The sequence below is a fragment of the Larus michahellis genome, chromosome 2, assembly GCF_964199755.1.
Source record: "Larus michahellis chromosome 2, bLarMic1.1, whole genome shotgun sequence".
In the NCBI taxonomy this organism is placed as follows: domain Eukaryota; kingdom Metazoa; phylum Chordata; class Aves; order Charadriiformes; family Laridae; genus Larus; species Larus michahellis.
The window spans coordinates 146,741,871-146,765,939 of NC_133897.1; the positions used below are offsets into that span (position 1 = coordinate 146,741,871).

At 42.4% G+C, this 24,069-nt stretch overlaps 1 protein-coding gene across 1 annotated transcript in view; it reads left to right on the top strand.

Moving 5' to 3' along the window:
- Nucleotides 1-24,069, top strand: part of GRHL2 (grainyhead like transcription factor 2) — a 54,023-nt gene that overhangs the window by 18,355 nt on the left and 11,599 nt on the right. The window contains 6 exon segments of the mRNA XM_074573657.1: nucleotides 2,171-2,265; nucleotides 11,124-11,282; nucleotides 17,270-17,357; nucleotides 17,448-17,584; nucleotides 19,646-19,677; nucleotides 21,149-21,243. Of these exon segments, the coding sequence (XP_074429758.1) occupies nucleotides 2,171-2,265; nucleotides 11,124-11,282; nucleotides 17,270-17,357; nucleotides 17,448-17,584; nucleotides 19,646-19,677; nucleotides 21,149-21,243 (606 nt within the window).

A 24,069-nucleotide genomic window follows, 5' to 3' on the forward strand; every position in this document is an offset into this window, starting at 1 on the left:
CATATTGAATCATCCCAATTTTCTATTTCTGGTAACTCACAGCAGCAGAAGAGGACAAATTGTAGTCGCACTAACAACTTTCAAATATCCTTGGATGTAAATGCTTTCTTAATCTACTGAGGATCCTTCTTTAATTATCTGTAAATTGAGGAGAATAGGATGCACTTCTGCTTTTAACCAGCATGTCACATAGACACTCCGTGAGATTTGTGTATGGCAATTAAGGAAGTGGAGGCATGTGTTGGGGGAAGGGAAGGGTTGCTGGGATGCGAGGTTCTGACAGCCTTTTAGGAGAAGAAAACATGTGTCTTTACAAGACATCTTGTTCATGTCTTTCCAAAGTGCACCTACACAGCACGCCCATATGCAGCAGTCAGTTGCACGAGGCACTTTGTGGTGAATCATAAATTTAAGGGGTGGGTGGATGTGTGCACATGCATATTAAACTACTTATGTGTCTTCTAATTCCTCATTTGCATTCCCACACTGAATTTAGATAGTGAAGCCAATGACTTCATTTAGAAAGGAGATCTGAGTTCATGGTGGGAATGAAAAGCCTGCCCACCCTCTCAAACACCATGTTCACTTGCTGCATCACCACTAAATAGCCTGTGCTGTTCCCATGGTCAGAACAGTGGATTTTTACTGTTTCCGAAAACATTCATGTATCCCAGGCACACAATTTCACTTGCCCCATGAAATGCCAGCATCCCTGCATTTCAAATCAGAGAAAAGGTATTTAAAAGGCGTGTAGATGTGGTGCTTAGGGTCATGGTTTAGTAGTGGACGTGGCAGTGTTAGCTTTACGGTCGGACTTGATGATCTTAAAGGTCTTTTCCCACCTAAACGATTCTATGATTCTATTCTAAGTAATTGTCCTTGCAGCAATGGTTTTGTTATAAATGATTTTAAAACAGTTATTACCTAGAATTTTTTTTTTTAGAGACCAACAGTTTATTTTTAGGAGGGCAAAGGAAATGAATATTGAAACCATTTGGGCATCTCATTTATAGAATACAAAACCATCCTTTTTCTATAACTGACTACAAAACTCAGTGTGCCTCTGAAGTGCAGATTTGGGCAAACATTAGATCAAGATTGCTGCGTGACATAATCTCAGCCCTCTGGCACCGACTCCAATTAAAGCCGTTACAGCCCTGGGGGGATTCTAAGGAAATGTCTGTGTCCCAAAGAGAGTTGATGCATTTGCCTGAAGAATCTGGAAGTTCCTTTAATCAAGCAGATATTAACCTCCTTACAAACCTGGTCTTTCTCTTAATCTGTCATCAAAAAGAAGAAAGTGTGTTAAGCTGGCTGGCAAAGGCAGAAAAAAAGGGGTCTTGTTCCTCTTTTTGTTTATGAAGAAGACCTGGAAGTTGTCTGTCTTACATGGTTTTCCGCCCTTACTGTTTTTGGTGGAGTTGGGGGGGTGGGTCATCTTTAACATTTGGACTTCCTTCCTCTTGCTTTGCATTCCTTCTGAAATGTTAGCCTATTGAGGATATTAACAGCCCTTTGGAAAGAAGTGAGAAAAAGGTGTAGATTTTGTAGTTGGACAATTTAAGAATACCTTGTTTGTTCGCTATTTTAGTATCATACACACTTTGGAGAAAGGATCTTTGTATTTTTGGTTCTTTGCTTATCGTTTGTTTGTTTGTTTGTTTCAGTGTTTTTTAAACAGAGATCCAGCACCCAGTGCAGTAATTCCTGGAAAAGTTGAAATGGCTGGGCAAGGAATGATTATTTCCTCCAGTGATAGCTCTTAGCTTTTTAGAAAGCTTCTTTAGGATTTACCATAATGTTATTTATTTACGTCAAGGTTTAAACGGGCCCTTTAAATGTTTCAGTAGCTTTTAATTAATTTTCCAATTTTGGCCATTGGCTAAGCTAATGAATGCACCCACTCATTCCCACTACAGTCACAATAATTCACTTTTGAGAGCAAGCAATATTTTGGAAGGACATTAGCTAACGAAGTACTATGCATAAGACTCAAGCTGCAGTATATTACCTCTTTGCAATTAAGTTTATTAATAATTCAACATAAACAATACAAGAGGTAGTTTTCATGCATTAGACAACCCAGCTGAAAAAGCAAAGATGTACTACCGATTGTAAAAGAGGAAGTTCAAACTTTTTTCATGAGTCTTTTGTTTGTTATTTCTTACAGCTGATTACAAGGAAAGTTTTAATACCATTGGGAATATTGAAGAAATCGCGTTCAATGCTGTGTCTTTTACTTGGGATGTCAATGAGGAGGCAAAGGTGAGGAAAAACCATGCAGATGGTATCCCTTTATAAGTACCATCCATCCTTAGTCACCTTTTCCACTTTTCTTCTTTTTAACAAATAATAGAAAGGTAGGTGGAGGTGAGAGAGCTCAGTCTCTGCAAAGCCAGGCAAATGTGGTCCTTCACTGACCCCAGGAATTCTGGCCATCTGTAAAAGGCAAGACGGTACGTAACGGCTGTTGGGATGGTATTGCGTTCACACCTGTGTCACCCGACAAATAGAGGTGTAGTTCTGAGGAAAACCTGCAGGGCTCTCACTGTGTAGTTTCTACGTGTGGCCTCTCAGTAATTTTCCATTTAAAAAAACAGTAAAAGTTTTTTTCCTACTCACAAAGTCAGTGTAGGACACAAGGTGAATATTTTCTTTCTCTAAATTAGCAGTTTCCTTTCTACAGCATTAACATTTCCAATAATCAATATTCTGTATGCTAGACTATGTCTTCCCTTGTGTTTGTGTCATTATTTTTTATAGTGTTACACAGATGGTCCTTGCAATTGGGAATGAATGTATTTTTGAGGACTGCTGCATTATTTCTTTCTTGCTTTTTTTTTTTTTTAAATGGTCAAGTACCTTCAGACATGAGGTTTTGCGTTTGGGGATGTTACTGCTACAGTGCACCTATGAACCAGGACAGCAGAGCACCTTAACAAGTTTCTTATAGATAAGGTTATCCAAAGGGTGGCAGAGTGTTTCAGCTGCACGGACTAGTGTAGGAGAAATGAAAAGCTGCCGGTAATTACAAGAAGTTGGCCCCCAGAAAGCAAACAACAAGGGAAATAGGCTGTGTAAAATGAGTGGGGGTAATGCGAGACTCTTGGGCACGTAGAAATAATAAACAGCAAACACTCTTGCGCTTAGGAAGCTCTTTGATACTGTTTTCCTATTGAATACAAAATGTCCAATGTTCAAGTAATGCTAAGGATCTTTCAAATACAGAGACATCTTTATGCAGGATTCCCCACTGCATTTCTAACAGAGCATTAGAGAGATTGCATCGAGCATGTCCGGTGAGAGATTGCATCAAGCACGGAGTGGTAGCGTTACCCTTCGCTGTCCTGACTTGCTGACTGAAGGTGCTGAGGTTTGTAGCAACAGGGATTTTCATCTCTGATGCACATCTGAAAAGAATAGAGCACAAAAGAAAAGACAATAGTTCTGAAAACCACCCAGCTCTTTCAAAAGCTGGCTTTGGTACGCAGAGTTGTACTTGGTCCCGTTGCTAATGGTGCTGTATTTACTCATGTAATGATGACATTCTCACCACACCAGATATTCCCCTATTATGTGATTCCATTTCAAAATGAAGTGGTATGTTGTCCTCTGCAGTCACAACAGACGACCGTTGCATGTGTGTGATCATTACGCAAGCAAATACAGCAAATGCAGGTTTGGGATCTCCAACACGACGGACTTTCCCAAGGACCTTTACGGAAGCCCTCCCAGGGCTAGAGCATGGCAGTCTCGTCCCACCAGCAGCTACCATCCCCATTGCCAAGGCCGGCAGTGCTTTAACACACTTGGTTCGCAGCTGCAAGCCAGACGTGGCAAGGCACCACGTTGATCTGGGAGCAAGAAAGTCACATCCACTAATGTCAGGTGTTATTAATCTCACACCATTCACATCGCTCCTGCCTTGGGTGCCAGAACATCAAGAACACAACTCTCGCAATCGTCACTGGAAATATAACATCGTAAGATTTTAAAATGACGAATCTCTTACTGTTGCTAGATTAAAAAAGTGTCAGGAGTGAAATTTAAGCAAGCCACTCGTATTTCTGCAGGAAGTAGTCGTTAAAGTGCAAATTGGCTTATACATATTTATTTTGGGGGGTAGTTATCAAATATCTGATCTTTTAGGAGCTTGAACTGCAAATGTATTGATAAAAGTAAGAGGATTCATAACATGCTTTGGTATTGGTCTATCAGGCATAAATCAGGTTGTACCTGAAGGCTTATCACTGTGCTCTAAAGTATTTCCCTCCCCGCATACGTGTACACGTACCCACATGCTTGCTCTTGTTGGAGAGTCTAATACAATAACCAGTTGCGCTGGGTCTGGGGATTCCCATAGGATGCCCCTGCAGTGTTTGAAAGCTGTGGACTCTGGGCACATCACTGAAGGCTGTTTTTTCTCCAGCAATTACCTCATCCAAGGAGATGAAGAATTTCAGGGCCTAATTACATACTCTCCTTTCTTAAGCTTTTTGAACGATGATCTTTAAACTGGCTCCATTGTTTCTGCTCAGTGTTGTTTTCCCTCTTCACCACAATTTCAAGATTAAAACTAACCTCACAGGCACAAAGACCTTTCTCTTCTGAGTCAGACAAAAGCGGCACAGAGCAGTTCTTTCCAGGGCCTCTGAGATGTGATGTGATGAAGCGCTCTACTGGCCCGGGAAGAAATAAAGAAAAGTCTGGTCTTTGGAAGCGCACAGGGGAGCGGTCTCGAAAAATCAAAGAGAAGCAGCAGAAATCATCTAACCAAATATCCCTGTCTCTCTTGGGAGACTAAATCCCACATCTAGGAAGATTTATCTGGGGCATCGGATTTCTCATTTTCCTACTCCACCTGGAGGGCAGCCGATTTAAAGTCAGATTCTCCTCCCACAGGCAAGCAGGGCAGTCCCCTCCTCCGGGAAGCCCTTCAGGACGCGGGTGTGTGAGTGTGACAGCCAGAGCCTGCCTGTTAACAGTCCGCGAAGGGTTTGTAAGGCAGCGTCTCAGTTGGATCTTATGTGGAAGAAAGAGGCATTTGGAGAGTACAGGCAGAGGCCTCTCTTTATCGCCTTGGTAACCTGAAGGGAACTGGGGTGTTGGCTCGCTCCAGCTCCTTGCTGCTCGGTCCCTCATCTTCCAACTGCTGCTTGGCAGAACAAGTCAATGGAAGAGAGAATCTGGTACAGCTCGTGTTGAGCTGTGGAATAATCTCACCGTTGCTTTCCATGGACTAAGGGAACAGCAGCGAAGTCAGAGTACAGCGTTTCCACTGCTGTATCTGGTCGAGAACAGCAGTCCCCTTGCCTTCTGGCAGAGCAGAGTTGGGCCCGGCACATCCCTACGTTTTTCTAGAACAATATCCTTTTCTGCTGGGTCCGTTGTATGGAGGTCACGGTGGGGCTTGTGGTTCAGGGCAGGATACAGGGAAATGAGGGGCAGGCTCTACAGCCATATCAAACTCTTTCTTAATGCTGCCTTGAGACAAAAATACTGTGCAGTAAGAAAGTAGAGGTAGGAAGTGAAGAATTCTTTTTGTACAGTCGATCGTCCTTTCACTCCTGTATTTATTTCTATATATAAATATGCAACATTTATGAGCAAGGTGATTTGTGGCTCCCTTTGGTTGAACCTGAATACTATGTTTGGTATTTTTAAAGGAGTTCTTTAAAAAAAAGGTGAGGAAACAAACAACAATTAGCAAGAACTGGCTGACTTTTTGACTATCTTTTAAAAGTCTTTTTATGATACGCGAGCAGGTAGGTAGTTGCTTTGCTGTTTCCCTACAGGAGATTTTGCTGCAGCATCTGGCTGGTTGACAAAGTTCTAGTGGAGGCTTTGGAACAGAGAGCTCAGCTTCCTTTTTGATAGGCACACATCTGCCTGCTTGCAGTCTGATTGCTGACACAAGTTAGTTTGCAAGAAAGAGAATTAAGAACCAGAACTCTCCTGGTCAAAGGAGAATATCTTTGTCATAAATCATACCAGCTCTTTGAGAGATGCCTTCTCTCTGATTAATACTTTGCTAATTGAAAATGGTTAGGATGATGTTACTCTGAAACAGTACATTAGTTGTATATTCTTATGGAAAGCACTTTATAACCTTAAATTCAAAAGTGTGACTTCAGTGAACAGTTGCTAAAGAAAAATGTCTTAAAGCAGACAAAAAAGTACTTTTCAGTGGTATCAAGAAATTACTGATTTCTGCAAAGCGCTGCAACTTGGACGTGCAGTAAGCAGACGTGTTGGCGGAGATGTTATTCAGGCAGGTGCTGGCACATGCTTTTTGGTGTGTACAGTAGTTGTGTGCTGTGCAGTTGTTGTGTATACTTGCATGCAATCATTGTCCTGCTATATTTAACTGAAATGTAGATCTTTAATCCAAAGTATGCTGAAGCCTCTGGGAACCTTTCCAGTTATTTAATGAGTTTTGGCATAGCCCATGCAGTAATGAGCTGTGTTTTCAATGAGTGAGTGATTTGCAGGATTAGGTTCTTAGACATTGTGGGCCAAAGTGAGCTATGATTCCAGTGGGCACAACTGTAAAATCAAGCTGATAGAACAGCACAGTCTATCAGTGATTTTTATTGTGACAATCCATATTTCTTTAACATTGTTAGCAATTCTTAGGAAAAGCTTTGACTGGTGTAAGAATTGCTTTGGTCTTAATTATTAATCTCCTTTCTTAGATCAAATTTCGTTTCATTAGGGAGTAAACTAATCTTTTCTTTAGTCTCAAAATTTAAAGGTTGGAGGAAGAGACTTTATTTGGGGGAATTAGTACCAGAAATTATGTAGGATTAGACTTGGCAACTGTTTTAATAAACCACGTCTATGTGTCTATGCGTGCATATGTATTTTTTAATATATATATGTCATGCATGCACACACACTTGCGTATATTAAAGAAGAGTTAACCTGTGGTTGCAAATAATGTTGAAATTTCAGTGTATACAAATGGTTCAGTAAGTATGCATCTGGGATTCAAGGCAAATGGCATTTTTATGTAGTTGCTGGGGTGTGGTGTGGATTGAGGAAGCTTCAAAAGAGTAGTGTAAACATTTGCTGGAGACATTTGTATTGAAATAAAACAAAGGTCTTACCTTTGTATGGGATTTATAAGGTAACGGCTGGCAGGAGAAACTATAAAGCCACACTTTCTGTGTATATGAGGAATGATGGGATTGATGCTAGTCATTGAAGAGACAAGTCGTTTAACTCTTTGTTGTTACAGTCTGGAGGGATCAACCCCTTTAAAACTGGATTTTGTAAAGACCTATCACCCAGGTGTAGTTTCTATGTGTTACCACTATTCAGTAGAGAAATTGCTTTAAGTTTCTGATTTTGTGCTACAGCACACTCTTCCCTCCCTTCTGCCCTTGGCTCTTTCCAAGAGGATGGGAGCCAGAAATGTAAATAGTAATAAAAGGCTTATGTTAGAGGTTTCGTAACTGTAGACCTTTAAAGTGTATAAGCTGAGAGACCGCAGCAGGAGTCATATTGGCTGGATTAAATGATAAAAGGGGAAATGCATTTCTGGGCCTTGCTTTCTCTTAAGGCAGGTTACTGTGTTTGTGTCTTGTACGTCGCTAATTATGCTGCAGTGTTTAACAAACAGTCAGTAATTCACATAATAACAGCTACACTGTGGAGGAGCGCCCTCCCCGAAAGAGAAAGTGCTTTTTCTAGGCACGCTCTATAACAAACAGAAGAGTTGTCATTATCTTAGGCCACTTTTGAAACTTTCTCAGGCACCAGATATTTCTCCAAATTAGTTTTTCATTGCCAGTGGCATGCCTGAGCTGGAGACTAGATGGGTGGAACTCTATCATTAATTGCTCAAATCTAAGATATGCAGACATTAAAAAAAAAAGACATCACTATAACAACAACCCAAACTTGTTCCTGATAGCAGAACATTGCTAAAATCTAGTTTGCACAGGAAAAAAAAAAAAGAGTTTGTAAACGAATTCCGGTACAGCCATAGTCACATCCATTAAAATAGTTCTAAGTCAAGTGTAGACAGGGCCCTGGGGGAAAAAAAAGCAGTGATTTGTACTCCCACTACTGTCATTTGTACTTAACTCTACATTTTCTAACAACGTAACTCTACCATGCAAGAGACCAGAGCAAGGAGACTCTTAAACCAGAGTGTCTTCCAAGAGAGGTAGAATGGGACTTAATCTTTCATGGCTGCCCATGGGGTTGTTTTGCTCCTTGTCTTGTTGCGAGTGGGAGTACCTGCATTATGGACAGGAGCTGCAAAGGAAGGAGAGGTGAGGGTTGTAAAGGGCAGGGCAGGCTGTGCTTGGACAGGCTGGTGAAATCAGAGCAGGTGCATTCCTCGGCCACTGCCTCAAGGAGGTGAAGGTTTCTGGGCAGGGCAGGGGCAGAGAGAAGGGGACTGTCCAGAGGGTTACCCGGGTCCCGTTTCACTGCTGCATCACGGTGTTGAAACCGTGCAAATCTTCAGTCATGCAAAGAAAAAAACTACCTACAATCAACTCAAGTGACAGAACTTCTTCCCCCTCCCTCTGCGCACCCCCCACGTTTTCCAAATATGTCAGTGTTATGCTTTGCAGGAAAGGTAATAGAAGATTGTGTGGAGACAGAAGATTTTCCTCAAAATAAATGATCTGTGTTAATTTGAATCCATCTGTCTATCTGAGAGGTGCAAATGATATGACAGAATGTATAGTACACTTCATGCGCACGAACGTACAGTCATTGCTCCTCAGAGAGATCCTGATGGATTATAGTGTCAGGACAAGGATATTGAATCTTACAGCATCAATCTATTATTCATGCTGAATAATCTGTTATTGCTGTATGGGGACTCTTAAAACGATAAAGTCTGTCTTCCCCAGCCGCTCCTACTCTGCTCAGTTTCTGGAGGCAGCAGAAGAGATGACACGCAGTGTATGTAGTTGATTAAGGTGGGACAAGGTCTTTTGTCACTTCTCAGCTGAGTGTGCAGCAAAGGTGGTAACTGCACAAACTGCTGGATAGCTGCACATCCCCTCTCACCTTTTAATGTACAGTTTGGAAAATCCCTCTGCAGAACTATGGGCTAAAATATAGCAAGACCAGGTTCTGTTTTATGCCAGACCTCATTCCACTGCTCTGTGTTCACATGCACTTTAAAGCATTGCCCTGACACTGTAAAGGAGGGAGTGAAGGCAAATGAAAACTCAGGCCCTGCGTATTTCAAAGGCATGTGCACCCGAATCCACACTTACCTTTGGAGCTGGAGGAGATCAAGTTGTAATTTGAAACAGAAATAACACTATCAGCTTCAAAATCAGAGTTTCACCTAGGGCCCTTCCCCGCCTCCCTCCTCTCCCCGCAGTTAAAGTTCAACTATTTCATTTGTAAACGCAGCTCTGTGATACAATCAGAAGCAGAAATGCGGAGGTGCCATTAGCTCAGTCAGGCAAACAAGCTGCTCTGGCTCCATCGTAAAAAGCCTGACTGTAATGTTAACTTCTGCTATTAGAGTAAAGTATCCCCCCAGCAGCCTTGCCGGAGCCCTCGATTTGAAGCTGCCTTTCTCTTAGGGATGTTAGTATTCTGGTCACTGTTTTTTTTCCCTTGCTTGCGGATCAGGGAGGGGTTCCTTCATGCTCTCCCTTCCTGAATCCTCCCAGACCCCAGGGACCTGTTGGCCTCTCTGCCCAGCGAGGTGTGTGCGTCAGGTCTGTTTGAGAGACCCCGCAGACCTCTTCATTCCCCATAGCGCCCATTCTGCTGGAGCAGGTCTCACATCCGCCTGGTTCAGGAAATACGTACTGGCGGTTTTCTCTGGCCTTTTCCTTAGTTCACAGTTTGGGGTTTTGTTGTAGTTTTTAAACTGAGGAAAAGTGAAAAGTAGAATCGGGTGGAAAAATAATTGGCCCAAATTACTATGTAATGCACATATTTGTCACTGAGAAGAACAGTTGGATTTTTAATACAGTTTCATCTGTCAAGATTCATGCACACTATCCTGACTGAAAGCTATCAGTGATGTTTCAGTTCACAATGCTTGCTTTGCATCAAAGTAGTCCTTGGGGGACTAGGTGATGGGAGACCCTTCTGCCAGGTGCTGCACAAACAAACACCTTGCCCCATAGTAGCGATAGAGGTTAGAGGGCAGGAGGTGACTGGTGGCTAAAAACAGACATAAGTGGGCATAGAAGGAAAGCACGAGATGGGTTTCTGACACAAAGGCAGGCAGGGCTTTCCCGGAACCAAGGGCACTGTCAAGTTGTGTGGATGCTACATGTCAAAGGGGGCTTCTGAGAAGAGGTAGGGAGTAGTTTTAGAAGTGTTTGAGAAACTCCTTTCCTGTCTGAAAGACAGGATGAGATGCATTTTTGAAACTGAAGAAAGATATGAAGGACCTTTAAAGTGAAGATCAGGAGTATCTGTTGATGGGATGGAGGAAGGAAGAGTGTGAAGAGAATTGGGGGTGTGGGGAGGGTAGGACTTTTCTTTGGCCACACTGAGTTTAAATTGTGAGCTCTCAGAAGAACAGACCAGACCAAAATATGGCTGGAAAGGACGATGCAAGATGATCTTCCTATGTCTATATTAACAAATAGTGCAAACATACAAAGCAGGTTTGTAGAGTGAAACAAGTCAGGGCTTAAAGACCTGACATCCACGTGAGACACTTTTTAGGAGGTTTTATCTGAGATTATCTTTAGTCAGTTCCCACAGACTAAGCAACCATTAACAGCTGGAGCATGTGAGGTGTGCTCCTTGGACACATCTTCTGCTCTGGCTCTTCCAAAGAGAATCCAGCTCATGCACTCTCAGCTCTCTGGTGTGAACCAAAGCACGGTAAGTTGGGGCCATCAAATGATTCATCTCAAATGTGGGCTCCTGATCCAAACTGAAGCATCGATACACACCTTAATAGTTTGTCATTCTTCCCAGCATGGGAGCATCTTTGCTGGACCTAGGACAGAAGTGGAGAATAAATGTGTGAATTGCCAGAGTGTGGATCGTAGCTGAATTAAAATCTTTTTTCGGAGGGAGGTGTCTGTTTTTAGTTTCCAATTTCCTTATGTGCGTTTCCAGAAGTTTAATTGTTGTTTGCACTACATTTTAAAAGCAATCTCTCTGGCACACAGATTTTCATCACAGTGAATTGCCTGAGCACAGACTTCTCCTCACAAAAAGGAGTAAAAGGGCTTCCTTTGATGATTCAGATTGATACGTACAGCTACAACAACCGCAGCAATAAACCCATCCACCGAGCCTACTGCCAGATCAAGGTTTTTTGTGACAAGGTAAGTGGAAAGCACAATTACTGTGGACAGAAGAGGAACTTTGTTAGACAGTTTATTATTGCTGTGCTTTAGATCTAATTAAATGTTTTTGTTTTTTTTTCTTTCCCTAAAGAATTGTGTTTCATGGTAGAATTTGGATATCAGCTATATCATAAATCTAATAGGTTATCATGTAATTATTTTACTGCTTTGCAGCCTTTTTGGCCTGGATTCCTCAGCTTGTGAGCAATACTTGGAGTGTTTAAGGACAGCATGTTATAGGTCATGATACAGGAGTATCAAAAAAGTCATAGAAAGCACAAAGGTGAAGGTCTCTACTTGGAAGGTCAGTGCTGACCATAGGCTCACGCAAGTGCTGTTCTGATGATGTTATCCCTTCTCACTCTAACAGCCGGGATAGGTAATGTGTAAACTTTGTGGAGAGGTCTCTGATAGAGAAATGCACGTACAGGCCTTTTTGAAAGGCCTGCTAAGCTCTTTTTTATGATACAGTGGAAAACCCTGAGTCCCAGTGATAAAGCTGGTGGTTTTTTTCCCTCCACTTGATTACGTACCGTTATTTTGGAAGCTTCAATGTTGCTAGGATTTTTTTATTAAAAGTAAACTGGAAAAATATATTAGCCATTCTCACTTTGTAGTTCAGTAACTATTTTCTTTTCCTTTTTTTGCTCATTCCTTCTTTTGCAAAATTTTTACTATGGGTTTCCTGACTCCGTTGTGAGAATTGGTTAAGATTTTTCAGCACCAAAACACAGATCATGCTTTAATGAGTCTGACAGTGAGTAGAAACAGTTGCTCAGAAATATTACCTCAGTGATGATTCTTAGATGTGAGTGTGACCACGTTTCAGTTGTGTTTAACACCTGCCAGCTGATGGCTTTAACCCTGCTGGGAATGACCTTCCAGGGGGCAGCTGATGCCTGGGTTCTAGTCAAGGTTCAGGGATTCAAGAACCTACATCTCTTTAAGTGACTCAGAAATTTATCCAAATTAGTCTTCCCGTCTTACAGATGGGAATAGAAAGGCAAAAGGCCATGCCCCAGGCAATATGTAGCATTAACTTTTTAATGGAAAGGGTAGGAGTTCAACTGTTCCGGGTCTCCATGCTGTTGCTCCTTCCCCTTTTTCAGTTCATTCCCCTGTTGCTGTCTTGACAACGGGATCTTGAGGGCTAATCAGTCAGTTATGTTAGTGGAGCAAAAACTTGGAAAGTAATGAATGTAAATGTATGCACTGAGGTCTTCTTGCAGTCAAAATGTTACGCTTTTAATTGTAACTTTGAATGTCAAATATTTAGAGATTTGAAGCTGCAGCTGGATGTTAAAAGCTCAGTAAATATCAAAGTAACAAGTCATTGTTATCTACCTGTTTTTGAAAAGCAATTAGAAAAATCTGAATTATTTAAAAAAAGAAAGGAAATTCAGAGCATAAACTCATCAAGGGTGACCTGTAGACACAACTGGTGGAGATTTTGAATAATACATGTTCATTGCATCTGTTGGCTTAATTGGTACTTCAAATATCCAGACTAAGAAGCAGGAAATGGATGTTGAGTCTTTTAATCAAAACTGTCTCAAAGTAGAAGAAAAGATCACAGGGGTAGTTAAAGTGTTATCAACATTAAAACTATATTGAAAGTGGGAACTGGAGGGCTCAAGGGTATCGATAATGGGATTTGTATCTGTATAATATAAATGTATACACACATACATGCGCACAGAGCTTTTTAACTTAATGCAGGGCCGAAAATTAGTTGAATGGATGCAAATGAATTAAAATTATCAAGGTCAATTCACATGACGGTTTGTGCTAATTGGCACTTGGAAAGAGACTGAGGCCTGCTTCTTCCCTCACTGACACTGCTGTATCTTTACCGGCATCCGTTTGTCACGGTACTTTCGTAAGTAAATAAATGGTTGGAAAATTTCCGCTTGCTGGTGGCACTGGGAGGATTCGTCATGCTCAGAGGAAGGTTGCTGGTGGGGCTGGGTACCCTCATCTTTACAAGATGCCAAAATAAACCCTGGCACCGGTTGAGGCGGTGCTAAATGGAGGCTCCCTGTCTTGGGTCGGTTCCTCTGCTGAGTCTGTGACTTGCCCTCTAGTGACAGAGACAGGGTTTCACAGAATCACGGAATGGTAGGGGTTAGAAAGGACCATTGGAGATCATCTTGTCCAACCCCCCTGCCAGAGCAGGGTCACCTGGAGCAGGTTGCACAGGAACGCGTCCAGGCGGGTTTTGAATGTCTCCAGAGTTGGAGACTCCACCACCTCTCTGGGCAGCCTGTGCCAGTGCTCTGTCGCCCTCAAAGTAAAGTTTTTCCTCATGTTGAGATTGAATTTCCTGTGTTCTCGTTTGTGCCTGTTGCCCCTTGTCCTGTCTCTAGGCACCACTGAAAAGAGTCCGGACCCATTATTCTGACACCTGCCCTTTAGATTTTGATAAGCATTGGTGAGATCCCTTCTCAGTCTTCTCTTCTCCAGGCTGAACAGCCCCAGGTCGCTCAGCCTGTCCTCATAAGAGAGGTGCTCCAGTCCCTTGATCACCTCTGTAGCCCTCCCCAGCTGGTTTGCTGCCTGTTGGGGAAAGGCCGTGAAGCCGAGACAATTATTGCCCACCTTTTTGTCATGATCAATTAAAAAAAAGTACTACAGGGTCATTAAAAAAAACCCAGCAAACATATAATAATTTTAATACAGTTTAAAAGTGTGAATTGCACCATTGTGCCCCAATCTGACAACCGTAAAGAGAAGCTGATGAGAAAAGTGCCTGATTTATTACAAAGAGGAACTGCACAGTAAATTCCTCCCCCCTAAGTATTGAAATGTATCTTTGTTTGAAACGTGGAAGAAAAAAGGTTTCTGTGCCTGACAGTGTTCTTACAAATGTTTTTTCTGCAGTGATGGTGCCTCTTTAGGACCAGTAGGTGTGTTTGTATAGTAATTTAGATAAATCACAGGTACAGGTGTCCAGTTTTAAAAAAAAACATTTGCTGATAAATTAATGTCCTCCAGCAGAAACACTGCATAGCTGTTGTGGAAAGAGTATCCCTGAAGAAATAAAACTGCATTTAACTAAGTGGCACATATTATATATATTTTAGTATTTATTCAGGCAGTTGCTTAAATTCAGTATTAATTTACATATGAAATAGCAACACCAACTCACATCCAATGTGTGCTTTGTGACATAAATGTATGGAGATAAAGGCTGCAAAGGTTGTAATCATGTGCTTGCTCCCTCCAGTCTTTCGTCCCTGTTTATTTTCCAGTAGGCAATCTTCAAAGCAACTGTTAGAGTGCACGTCTTGTTTCCTCCATGCTAGTTCTCTCTGCCCTTGCAGTCTCTTTATCATGTGCACATCACTGATGCTGCATTATGATAAGAGAATATAATTTTTATTCCTTGAGCAGGTTGTCAGGGAAACTTGCTACCAGGCCTATTTATATTTATATATTGCAAGATGCTTTAGCCACTGTGTATGAAGGAACTGGGGATTCAGAGATATTTTGATTTTCTGTATGTGATTAGCCTCGCTGAAAAGATGCAGAAACATTTGACTTGGCAAATACAATAACATTGTTCCAAAATCAAGTAAATTAATCCCGTTTTCTTTACTCTGAAAAACTACATGTTGTTTGGAATATATGCAGTTACTGCTCTCTTGTCTTCAGTATGGATTGTCATAGGGAAAATGGATTATTACAGGGTATTAATTGCCTATTAATGTTCAGCTTTAGAGAGAAGAAGGCTGAAGTCTATGGGCCTGTCCTACCAGATACTGAACGCTTTGGCCTTGAACTAGAAACAGGTGTACGCATGAGCGTCATAATGGTGATGGCAGTGGTCCTTATGATGGTAAGGGCTTTGCTAGGCTGGAGCTAGACTCCAAGACGTAAGCTTAAATAAGCTGAAGACTTGGAAAAGAAGTATTTTGAATCAGCTGAAATTCATAGGCTGTGTTTTGCTAATGGGTAGTAGCAGAAGTACTTGTTGCGTTTATACCAAGTCCAGACATCAATGAAAAAATGAAAGATGTACTCAATTATTTGACTGATCAGAGCCTAATTTATAGTCCCCTATGAGAGGGTTGTTTCTTCTGTCATGAAGAGATATGCAAACTCTGATTTATTAGGTATGTGTCAGATGGCTCAGCTGTGAAAACTGTCCAGCAGAAATGCTCTGCTATGCAAAAATCTCATTGTGCTCCACTGTCTCAGCACCGGCAAAAATGACGTACATCATGTGGGCATCCCTGCGCTGTGCCATGTGGGGTTCTCCTAGCTCAGAAGGCCTGGTAGATAGTTTTGTGGGTATTGCAGTTGCCACATTAGTAACGCGGCTGTGGCACAAATAAGCAGTGGTGGGTGGGAATGGCTGCCCTGCTCAGAGATTGCCTGCACCCCAGGGGACTTGGGAGTATCTTATCTTGCCTTGAATGAAGACAAAGCTGTGAAGCTTTACCAAGTTCATAGTTACAGAGAGTATTAAAGAAAAATCAGCAAAACATACATTCTTTGTTGTGTATAAAAGGCTGAGTCCTCCTCAGTTTCTGCATTCCTGAGGGGGAACTCATGCTTGTCTGTGTATGAAATGACTTTCAGGGTTGGTCCCACTACCTGTGACAGCAGAGTGGCAGCACCAAGCAGTAGGTAGGGCTGTGGCTGACTGGCAGAGCCACCTTGTGCAGCCCAGGGCTCTCGGGGATGCGTCTTCTGCAGGACAGGGCTGTGAGGCATAGTTTTGCTCCTTTCTGCCCAAGAACGGGTGGCCTTTAAAGACACAAATGTGCCCCTAGAAACAATTTTGATAAGGGCACAACTCTGACTCCCTTGTCTTCTGTCAGTGGCAACTGAATTGGGACCCGGGTCTGGAGGCAATGTTTCTGTTAGACACCTTCATGTTTTTTAAAGAGCTGTTTCTTCCTCCACCTCTTTCAGCCTCTGGAAATCTATTGATAGATCAGAGCCAGGAGTACATCTTTCCTTGCATTCTTTTCAAGCTTGTTTCATTGGTTTATGCGTGAATTTTGCCATCTTGAATGGATATTTTTGGCTTTCCTTGCCTCCCTCCCCCTCCCCGTCCCCCCTTTCTTTTAAGGAAACTTCTAATTTTAATTTGGAAAAAAATCTTTAATTTTGCATGCTGACTGTCTGGGAGCATATGGATCTTTAATACCCTTCACAACATGACTATTCATATTTATAAAGTAAATTAGGAGAACTTCAAAGGAGGTGTTGCTGCTTTTTATGTCAATAACAAGTTTTATTTTCTAAACTTGTTGGGAGTGTATTTACATAACAGAAGCCTGCAACTTCCCAGGAGTTCCTGGGGCCTAATAGGGCCGTGCTACATTGCTTTCCAGTTTCTGGAGGGCTCTCCCTGTTTGAAATGCCTGTATTTTTCTGTAAGAGCTCTTGCACTGTTGGCAAGCTGTCAGTGTAGCCTTCTTGCACTGGCAAATCTCAGATGCCTCTACAAAGCTGGCCACAGTGAAGTGATGCCACCCCCAGACAAGGTGGGTGGAAGAGAGTTTGGGGAAAAGCTTAGCACAGGCATGATCTAAGACAGTGGCAATCCTGTGGGTGTTTTAAGTCAATAGATACACAAAGTATTTGGCCTGAACACTCTGTCCATCGCAGAGGCACTGGGCTCGGGATGCCTATTGTGCAAGTTGTGGTGGCAACAGCTGAACAGCTGCCTGAGCCGTCCATTCCGTCTCCTCCAAGCTTGCATGTGGATATGTTCCTCTTGCTGTCTCCGGCCCTGTGGGCTGCTGGATGTGCCAGCCAGAGTTTTGGGCACAGGTGGTCAGTCCGGAGCTGGCACATTCCCAACAACCTGGTCAGATTTATCAGTAATGGGATAACCAGTCTCTGTTTCAGCATTTCTGATGTGTCCAGCACTGTAGTTCCAGGCATCGCAAGGTACGATGCTCACAGTGGCCTTGTCTGATAATATCTGTGGGTTGTCTTTTTTGCATCAGGGAGCAGAAAGAAAAATCCGAGACGAAGAGAGGAAGCAAAACAGGAAGAAAGGCAAAGGCCAGGCCTCCCAAGCCTCGTGCAATAACTGTGAGTAAGACAGGCCTTTCTGGTTTGGGGCCAAGTCACGCTTAACATGTCTCCTCTCATAACCACGTTGCTTTGTGATCCTCCTAACAGCTGAAGGGAAGTTGAGTGCACTCCCTCTGCAAAAAAAGAGCGATATCACCTTCTTCAAAACAATGGCTGACCTGGATTCCCAGCCAGTTCTCTTCATACCGGATGTTCACTTTGGGAACCTACAAAGAACTGGACAGGTAGGAAATGACAATGAGATGAGCCGGTGCCCTCCTGCCATCCAGACACGCTTTCTCCCAGGCAGGTTTTAGGAAAACGAAGCACTATTCCTGGGGGCTTTTGGTTTCAGCTCTCCTTTCGGTAAATGCAGCTCTTGGTGAGTCACTTAAAAAAAGACCTTACAAGAGAGAGTGCCTTTCAATTTCTGGGTGCAAAAAAGGAGTTTGTACATCATTAACAACTGACTAGTTTGTGTTTGTTACGGTTTTGCCATTCTTCTGCTAGGAATAAAGAATGGAAAAAATAGTCAAGAATTTTGAAGCAGGAGGTTAATTTGTGACTAAAAGAAAGTCTGGTTTTGAATGTGCTATTTGGCTTGATGAAATGAAGTGCCACCTTGTGGTAGCAGAGGTCCCCCTCCCTGTGACAACTGAAAAAGATGACCAAGCGCTTAAATATGTAAGGAGGTCAAGAGTATGCCCACTAAACACCACTGCCCATTTTCTGTCAGCATCACCTAGAGATCTGGGAATTCCTCGGAATTTTTACAAAGTAAAAATCTATCATGCTAATGTTAATATTCAGTATTGGCTTAGTGCAGAAGTCATGGAGTCATTATCACTGAGGTCTTTGCTGACTTGACTTTTTTAAGACCTACTTTATTGCTTGCTGGGAAATTGAAAACCTGAATTGGAGGGTCAGCTCTGACAATTTTTTGAATATGAACCTGTTATTTATTAACATCTCAGGGAGTGGAATGTGACCTTTATGCATGTGTTTATAAAGACAGATAGTAGATGAGGAAATTTTATATGCATCTTGCTGCAAAATATTAAAATAATGAAGATTAAATGACACTGAGTGTTGGAATTGTCATTTATTCTAAAGCAGTAAGAATTGTGGTAGAGCGAAGCACAAAGAGCACAGACATTGCAATCACAGCTGTCACTGACTTACTCTCCAAAATTGGAAAGACGCCCACTCACATATCAGTGCTGGGTACCTTCTGTCCTCATGGCTTTCAAACCAGAATGTGGATTTGTCTCAAAACAGGAGAAGGTGGAAGCATTCCTTAGCATGTGTAATCCTGTAAATAATTTTCTAAACTAACTGGAAGGTACCCCAGTTTACTAGCTCTTAGGCAATGTTCAGCCCTGTCTTTTACTGCTCTATAGGTTGCAGTCTCAGCATTCTTGCTATCCTGAACTTTTCAATTGTTTTGTGTATTATTTAATGTAAGTATGATCTATTATGACAATAATTGATTATTTATGAACGTTTTATTATGAAAGCATAGCCACTTTCATAGCCACCGGTCATAGAATGAGTTACAGACCTCAGAACCAGCAGAACGCGGGGCTCCGGTGCCCTCCCTTTGCCCAACGCTTGCACAGTAACTCAGCAGCTGGAATGCTGGTACACTGGTTGGTGTGGACCTGCGGCACGTTGTGAGGAATTTGGCTGACTGTTCTGTAAAGCCTTTGACAACAGTCTGTGATTTTATACCTCCCCTGCTACTGTTAGCTGCGTTTGCTGCTGTTGTAAATTTGGTCCCAGTGACTGTGAGCTATACTGATTGACACAAAACAATGGTCTGGGCTTGAGCTTCTGCCCACAGCCCGTACAAAAAAGTTCAGCTGTACCATTAGTAATTGTATTTCCATTAGGCCTGTAGTTTAATGTTGGTCTTTCTAGTTTAATTAGATTTTCAGACAGCGTTAAATACATACAAAAGCTTGTGAGTGTTGTGGCTTAAATCATATTAGGGGTAATTTAGGTGAGTAGTGATCTGATTTAGAGGATTGTAAAATAAGTGGGGAAAATGATATAAACCAGGAGAGAGGGCAATGTCTGTCAAAATGCTTTGATATATTTCCACTAGATGATACTCAATAGCAGTTTTTCTAAGCCACACTTTTTGCAGATCACAATTAGAACTAGATGTTTGTGTTTTATAGAAGGAAAAGGTTTTTTAACAGATGAAAAAGTGCAAAATACTTGTCTTTTCTCCCTTTTGAAGTTATTCTGTTAAGCAGGTGTCTGAGTTTTGCAGTTAATTGTGTTTTTTTCCACCCTTCTAGGTTTACTATAATACAGATGATGAGAGAGAAGGGTAAGACATTTATTGTTTCACAAACTTTGCAGTTAGCAGTTCAAACTCATAGAAAGCAGGCACAAAACATAAAATCAGATAAAACTGATCCCCTTTCTCCTCCTTTCTTCATGTTCTCCCATCACTAATGATAGGTGAATAATATGTAGAACTAACTGGTAGAGGGAGGTTTGTTTTATGGTAACTTTCTTTTCCTTCATGTGAACTGTCTGCTTTTTATATCTATTTTTTATTACATTTCCAGGTAAAACACTTTAAAGAGCCATAAGGTTCCATACAGGGACAGGAAAATGTATTTGATAATAAAGTGCCTTTTATATATATATAAGGGTCCTCAAATAGTTTAAAAACCAGGAATTTTTTAATGAAGTACTGACCATCACTGTGTTCCTGAAAGCTGTTTAGCAGCACGCGGGTGTGTATGTGACAAATGCAGGAACTGCAGAGAGAATGCCCAAGCGCCAGAAGAGAAAGGTGGAAGGAGAATGGGAGATCCTGGGAAGGGGGAAGGTTGGAAATGGGAGCACCCCATAACTGGCTTTGGAGGGACTGGAATAATTGCAGAAAGTCCCTAGAATAGTTAGAGATGTCATGAAATAAGGGGTTTAATATGTGTGGCTGAAGTCCAGCCAGTATTGACTGTAATGTGTGCAAGCCCCATACTTTTATCAATTGCTTGAATCCCAAGTGAGCACCCTCAAATCTGGGAGTTGGGAGTAAGACAAGTGCACTCACATAAGCCTGCAAAAAGTGGCCTGTGGTGGGGAGAGGCCGGGTACCCGCGGCTAACATCGACTTCAAAACAGAAGGCCCTTTTTGTGTCTTTTATGGAGCTAATGTTTTTCATGAGGCTTATGGTGGAATTTGAGCACGTTGGCCTCAGTTCTCTCCTCCAAGACTAAAAGGAGACACCGAGTCCTGCCAAAGCTATGCTGAGGGGAGAGGGTGGCTGTGGTGCCTTCATCCCTCAGCTTCCCCAGCAGAGCGCGTCGCAGCTTCGGGCTGAATCTGGCCCAGCATGTTTTTCCTTTTGAACTTGCTGGTTTGTGTGGTCTCGGATTTTAGAAATGTTGTTGGTGTTTCCTGAGGCTGTCTCCTTGACCCTGAAGAGGAGGTGAATTAATGTGTAAATGTGGGTTCAGCTCTTTACTTCGCTTTTTTCTTCTTCCTCACCCCCCTTCCCTCAATATTTAAACAGTTAAGGGCCTTTGGGGTTTTCAAAATAGTATGTAACATTGGAGCATATTTTCCTGTCACCTGTCCCAGCCAATCGATCAGGGCAATTTGAGAGGCTTGGAGAGTTCAGATAAGCATCAAAAGCTAAATCCTTGCAGTTTCTGGTCTGGTGCGACTTGAGTAGCCAGTGGGGGTTTTGCCAGAGTACGAAGTGAGTCATGACTGCTGCTGTTGCCCCCTCTCCTGCTGGGAGCACAGCTGTACTGTGACATGGTCGCTGTTGTGTGTTTTCTAGTGGCAGTGTCCTGGTCAAAAGGATGTTCCGGCCTGTGGAGGAGGAGTTTGGTCCATCCCCTTTGAAACAAATGAAAGAAGAAGGCCTGAAAAGAGGTAACAGACAGTTCTTAGCAGTTAAAAATAAAGTTGTGGGACTTATGCCCTCAAGCTGGGAAGGGCAGGTGTGACTCAGAGCAAGTTAGTTGTTTTGATGCTAGTGCAAGAGTGGGGTAGATGGGAGAAGAGATCATTACACCTACCAGTATAGGAGGAGGCATTTTAACAAATGCCTAGTAATGACTTAAAAGCAGAAAAGAAAAAAAGAAAAAAAAAGAAAAGAAAAGGACTGTGCTATCTCAAGAAGAGATCAGGACACAAGTGTATTTAAAAAAGCTAGAAAGTTTCTTGATCCTTGGCCAAGCTACATAGTTCATAAATGTTCCAGTAGCAAATCTGTGGTTGTCTATTTTTAACTTCTGCTCATCTTTTCTGTTCTGGCTGGGATCACAAGCAAATATGCAAGATGCACTGGGTCAAACACAGAGACCTTACACAGGCAAGCTCCTGCTGACTGCGGACTTAGATTAGCCTGAATAAAATCTCAGAAATTTCCTACCCAATTAGAAATATATGACATGGAGAGACATCTTCCAGCAGACCTAACTGAATCATTTAAGAGATAGTTTCCCTTAATTTTTTTTGCTGCCCTGAGTGAGTATCATTACAGTTGCGTTTCACATGCTATACCAGTCCAACTCCTGCTCTCCAGTCTGCTACAGTGAAGCTTAAGTTGAGTAACATTGAAGCAATGGTTTAGGTAGAGCTGTTAAACTTTGCACTGAAGGTAGGGGTGAGCAAGTGGTGGTTTTGTCCACAAAATCTGCTTTGTGTACAGTCACTTCCAGTGCAGTGCTATAGGTGATAACCTCCCACACTGCCACAGTTAGAGAATAGTTGGCGGTTCCTTCAGTCTCATGAGTTCTGTTACATAAGTTTATTGCAGGCTCCAGGGCTTTGGCCAACTTAGATAATCAAACTTGCAAATGTTTTGAGGTTCACCCACCCATTTGTGAGACAGCAAAGCAACAAGGTACAGGAGTGAGCTCTGTTGCTCTTAGTTGCACTAATTTTGTGCATTTGACTCATGTGAGCTTTATAGAAACAACTTCTCATGAGCCTGCATTTGCAAAGTTTCTCTGTTGGTTAGGATGGTGTGTTTGGACCAAGGGAAGCATACAAGATTACAGGAGGGAGAGTGGTATCTTCCTGGAATAAATATGAACATGTTCTTCTTTTAATTAAATCTTCAATTGATTATGTGAGATCAGCACTGGCCATACACATGCATCTGGTTGACTCAAGGACCCGACCAAATTCGCATTATCAGGGCTCCATCAAGCAGAAGGGGACAGCCACAAGGGCTACATTAAAGAACTGTAATTTCCTGCAATTTCACCTGGGTTTCCCAGCTGGAAGCCTGGAGAGTTGCCTTCAAGGAGGTATTGGTTTGCTTTGATTATTCTTTTGCTGTGGTAAGTGGTTTTAATATCGTCCAGGACTTGCAAGCATTTCAAGGAGAAGATTTGAAAGAAAAAAAGTTTTTTCAACTGGTGACAAAACGGTGTTAAATAATTAAATCCAGGAGAGACATGGAACCAGAGAAGCTGGAGGATGCTCTCTTCGCATCCCCTTCCTGTTCACTGTTTCTTGCGACTTGGACTATGCTGGCTGGAGGCCAAGCCTCTTCCAGCGTGGCCTTTGCTCTGGTGAACTTGCTGCCATCAGGAACCCTGCATCTGGGATTGTGCTGATGGGGCGCAGCTCAGCTGAATCTGCCCGTTTGACAATACTGTCACAGGATCCACTGGGTATTAAGATGTTCCGCTGTTTTTCCCAGGCTTAGCTGTACTAGAAGCACTCTTTGTCCCAGATTTATTTGGTGCAGTAGAATCAATAACTCCTAGACAGCAGGTATAGATGGGGCACTGGTGGAATGTTTGAGAGAGAGCAGGTCTGATATGTGAAAATATGCATTAAAAGCAATGTCATCCCAAGGTGGCTCATTATCAGAGCAGTGAGGGATCCAAGCCCAGCTGAAGAACTGAAGTGACACTGTGTGGCCTTACCACTGCCTGATGGACCTAATTGTAATATTGTCCAGTGAAAGCAAAAGTATTAAAGCACAGCTTTCAAGAGAACAGGTCTGAAGGGTTTGCAGACCGTCAGTAAAACGAGGTTCATATTCTCACACAGGTAGCTGCGTCTTTGTGAATGATTCTTTCATCTCCATGACCCCTAACAAGTTACAAGTGCCCAACACAGAAATGTAAAGTATGTTAATCTGTACTGAGTGTGCAGCACAGCTAGTTACTTGGCTAGACTTGTGGCCTTTTCCTGTTTTGAGTTCTCAGTCAGAGTTTTCAAATCACTTTCCCTTTCAGATATCATAGGGAGTTTCCCGTTAATTATAAATCCAGCAGCTGTGTTACAGATCAGGGAGATTTCCAGTCCTGTAGCCCTTAGCTTGAAGAAAGTAATCTTTTTGTCTACCTTTTGTCTCTCAGGAAAGTTGTGTTAAACTACTCAAGAAACATTTTGCATTCATAACAATCAGGGTTTTGTGAACCATCCCTGTGGAAGACAGCATTCACTCTGTCATGGAATCACGGACTCTTCAGAGTTGGAAGGGACCTCTAGAGATCATCTAGTCCAACTCCCCTGCTAGAGCAGGATTGCCTAAAGCACATCCCTCAGGGCTGCATCCAGGCGGGTCTTGAAAATCTCCAGAGAAAGGGACTCCACCACCTCCCTGGGCAGCCTGTTCCAGTGCTCTGTCACCCTCACCGTAAAGAAGTTTTTACATGTATTTGAACGGAACTTCCTATGTTCTAGCTTGTGCCCATTGCCCCTTGTCCTGTCACTGGGAACCAATGAAAAGAG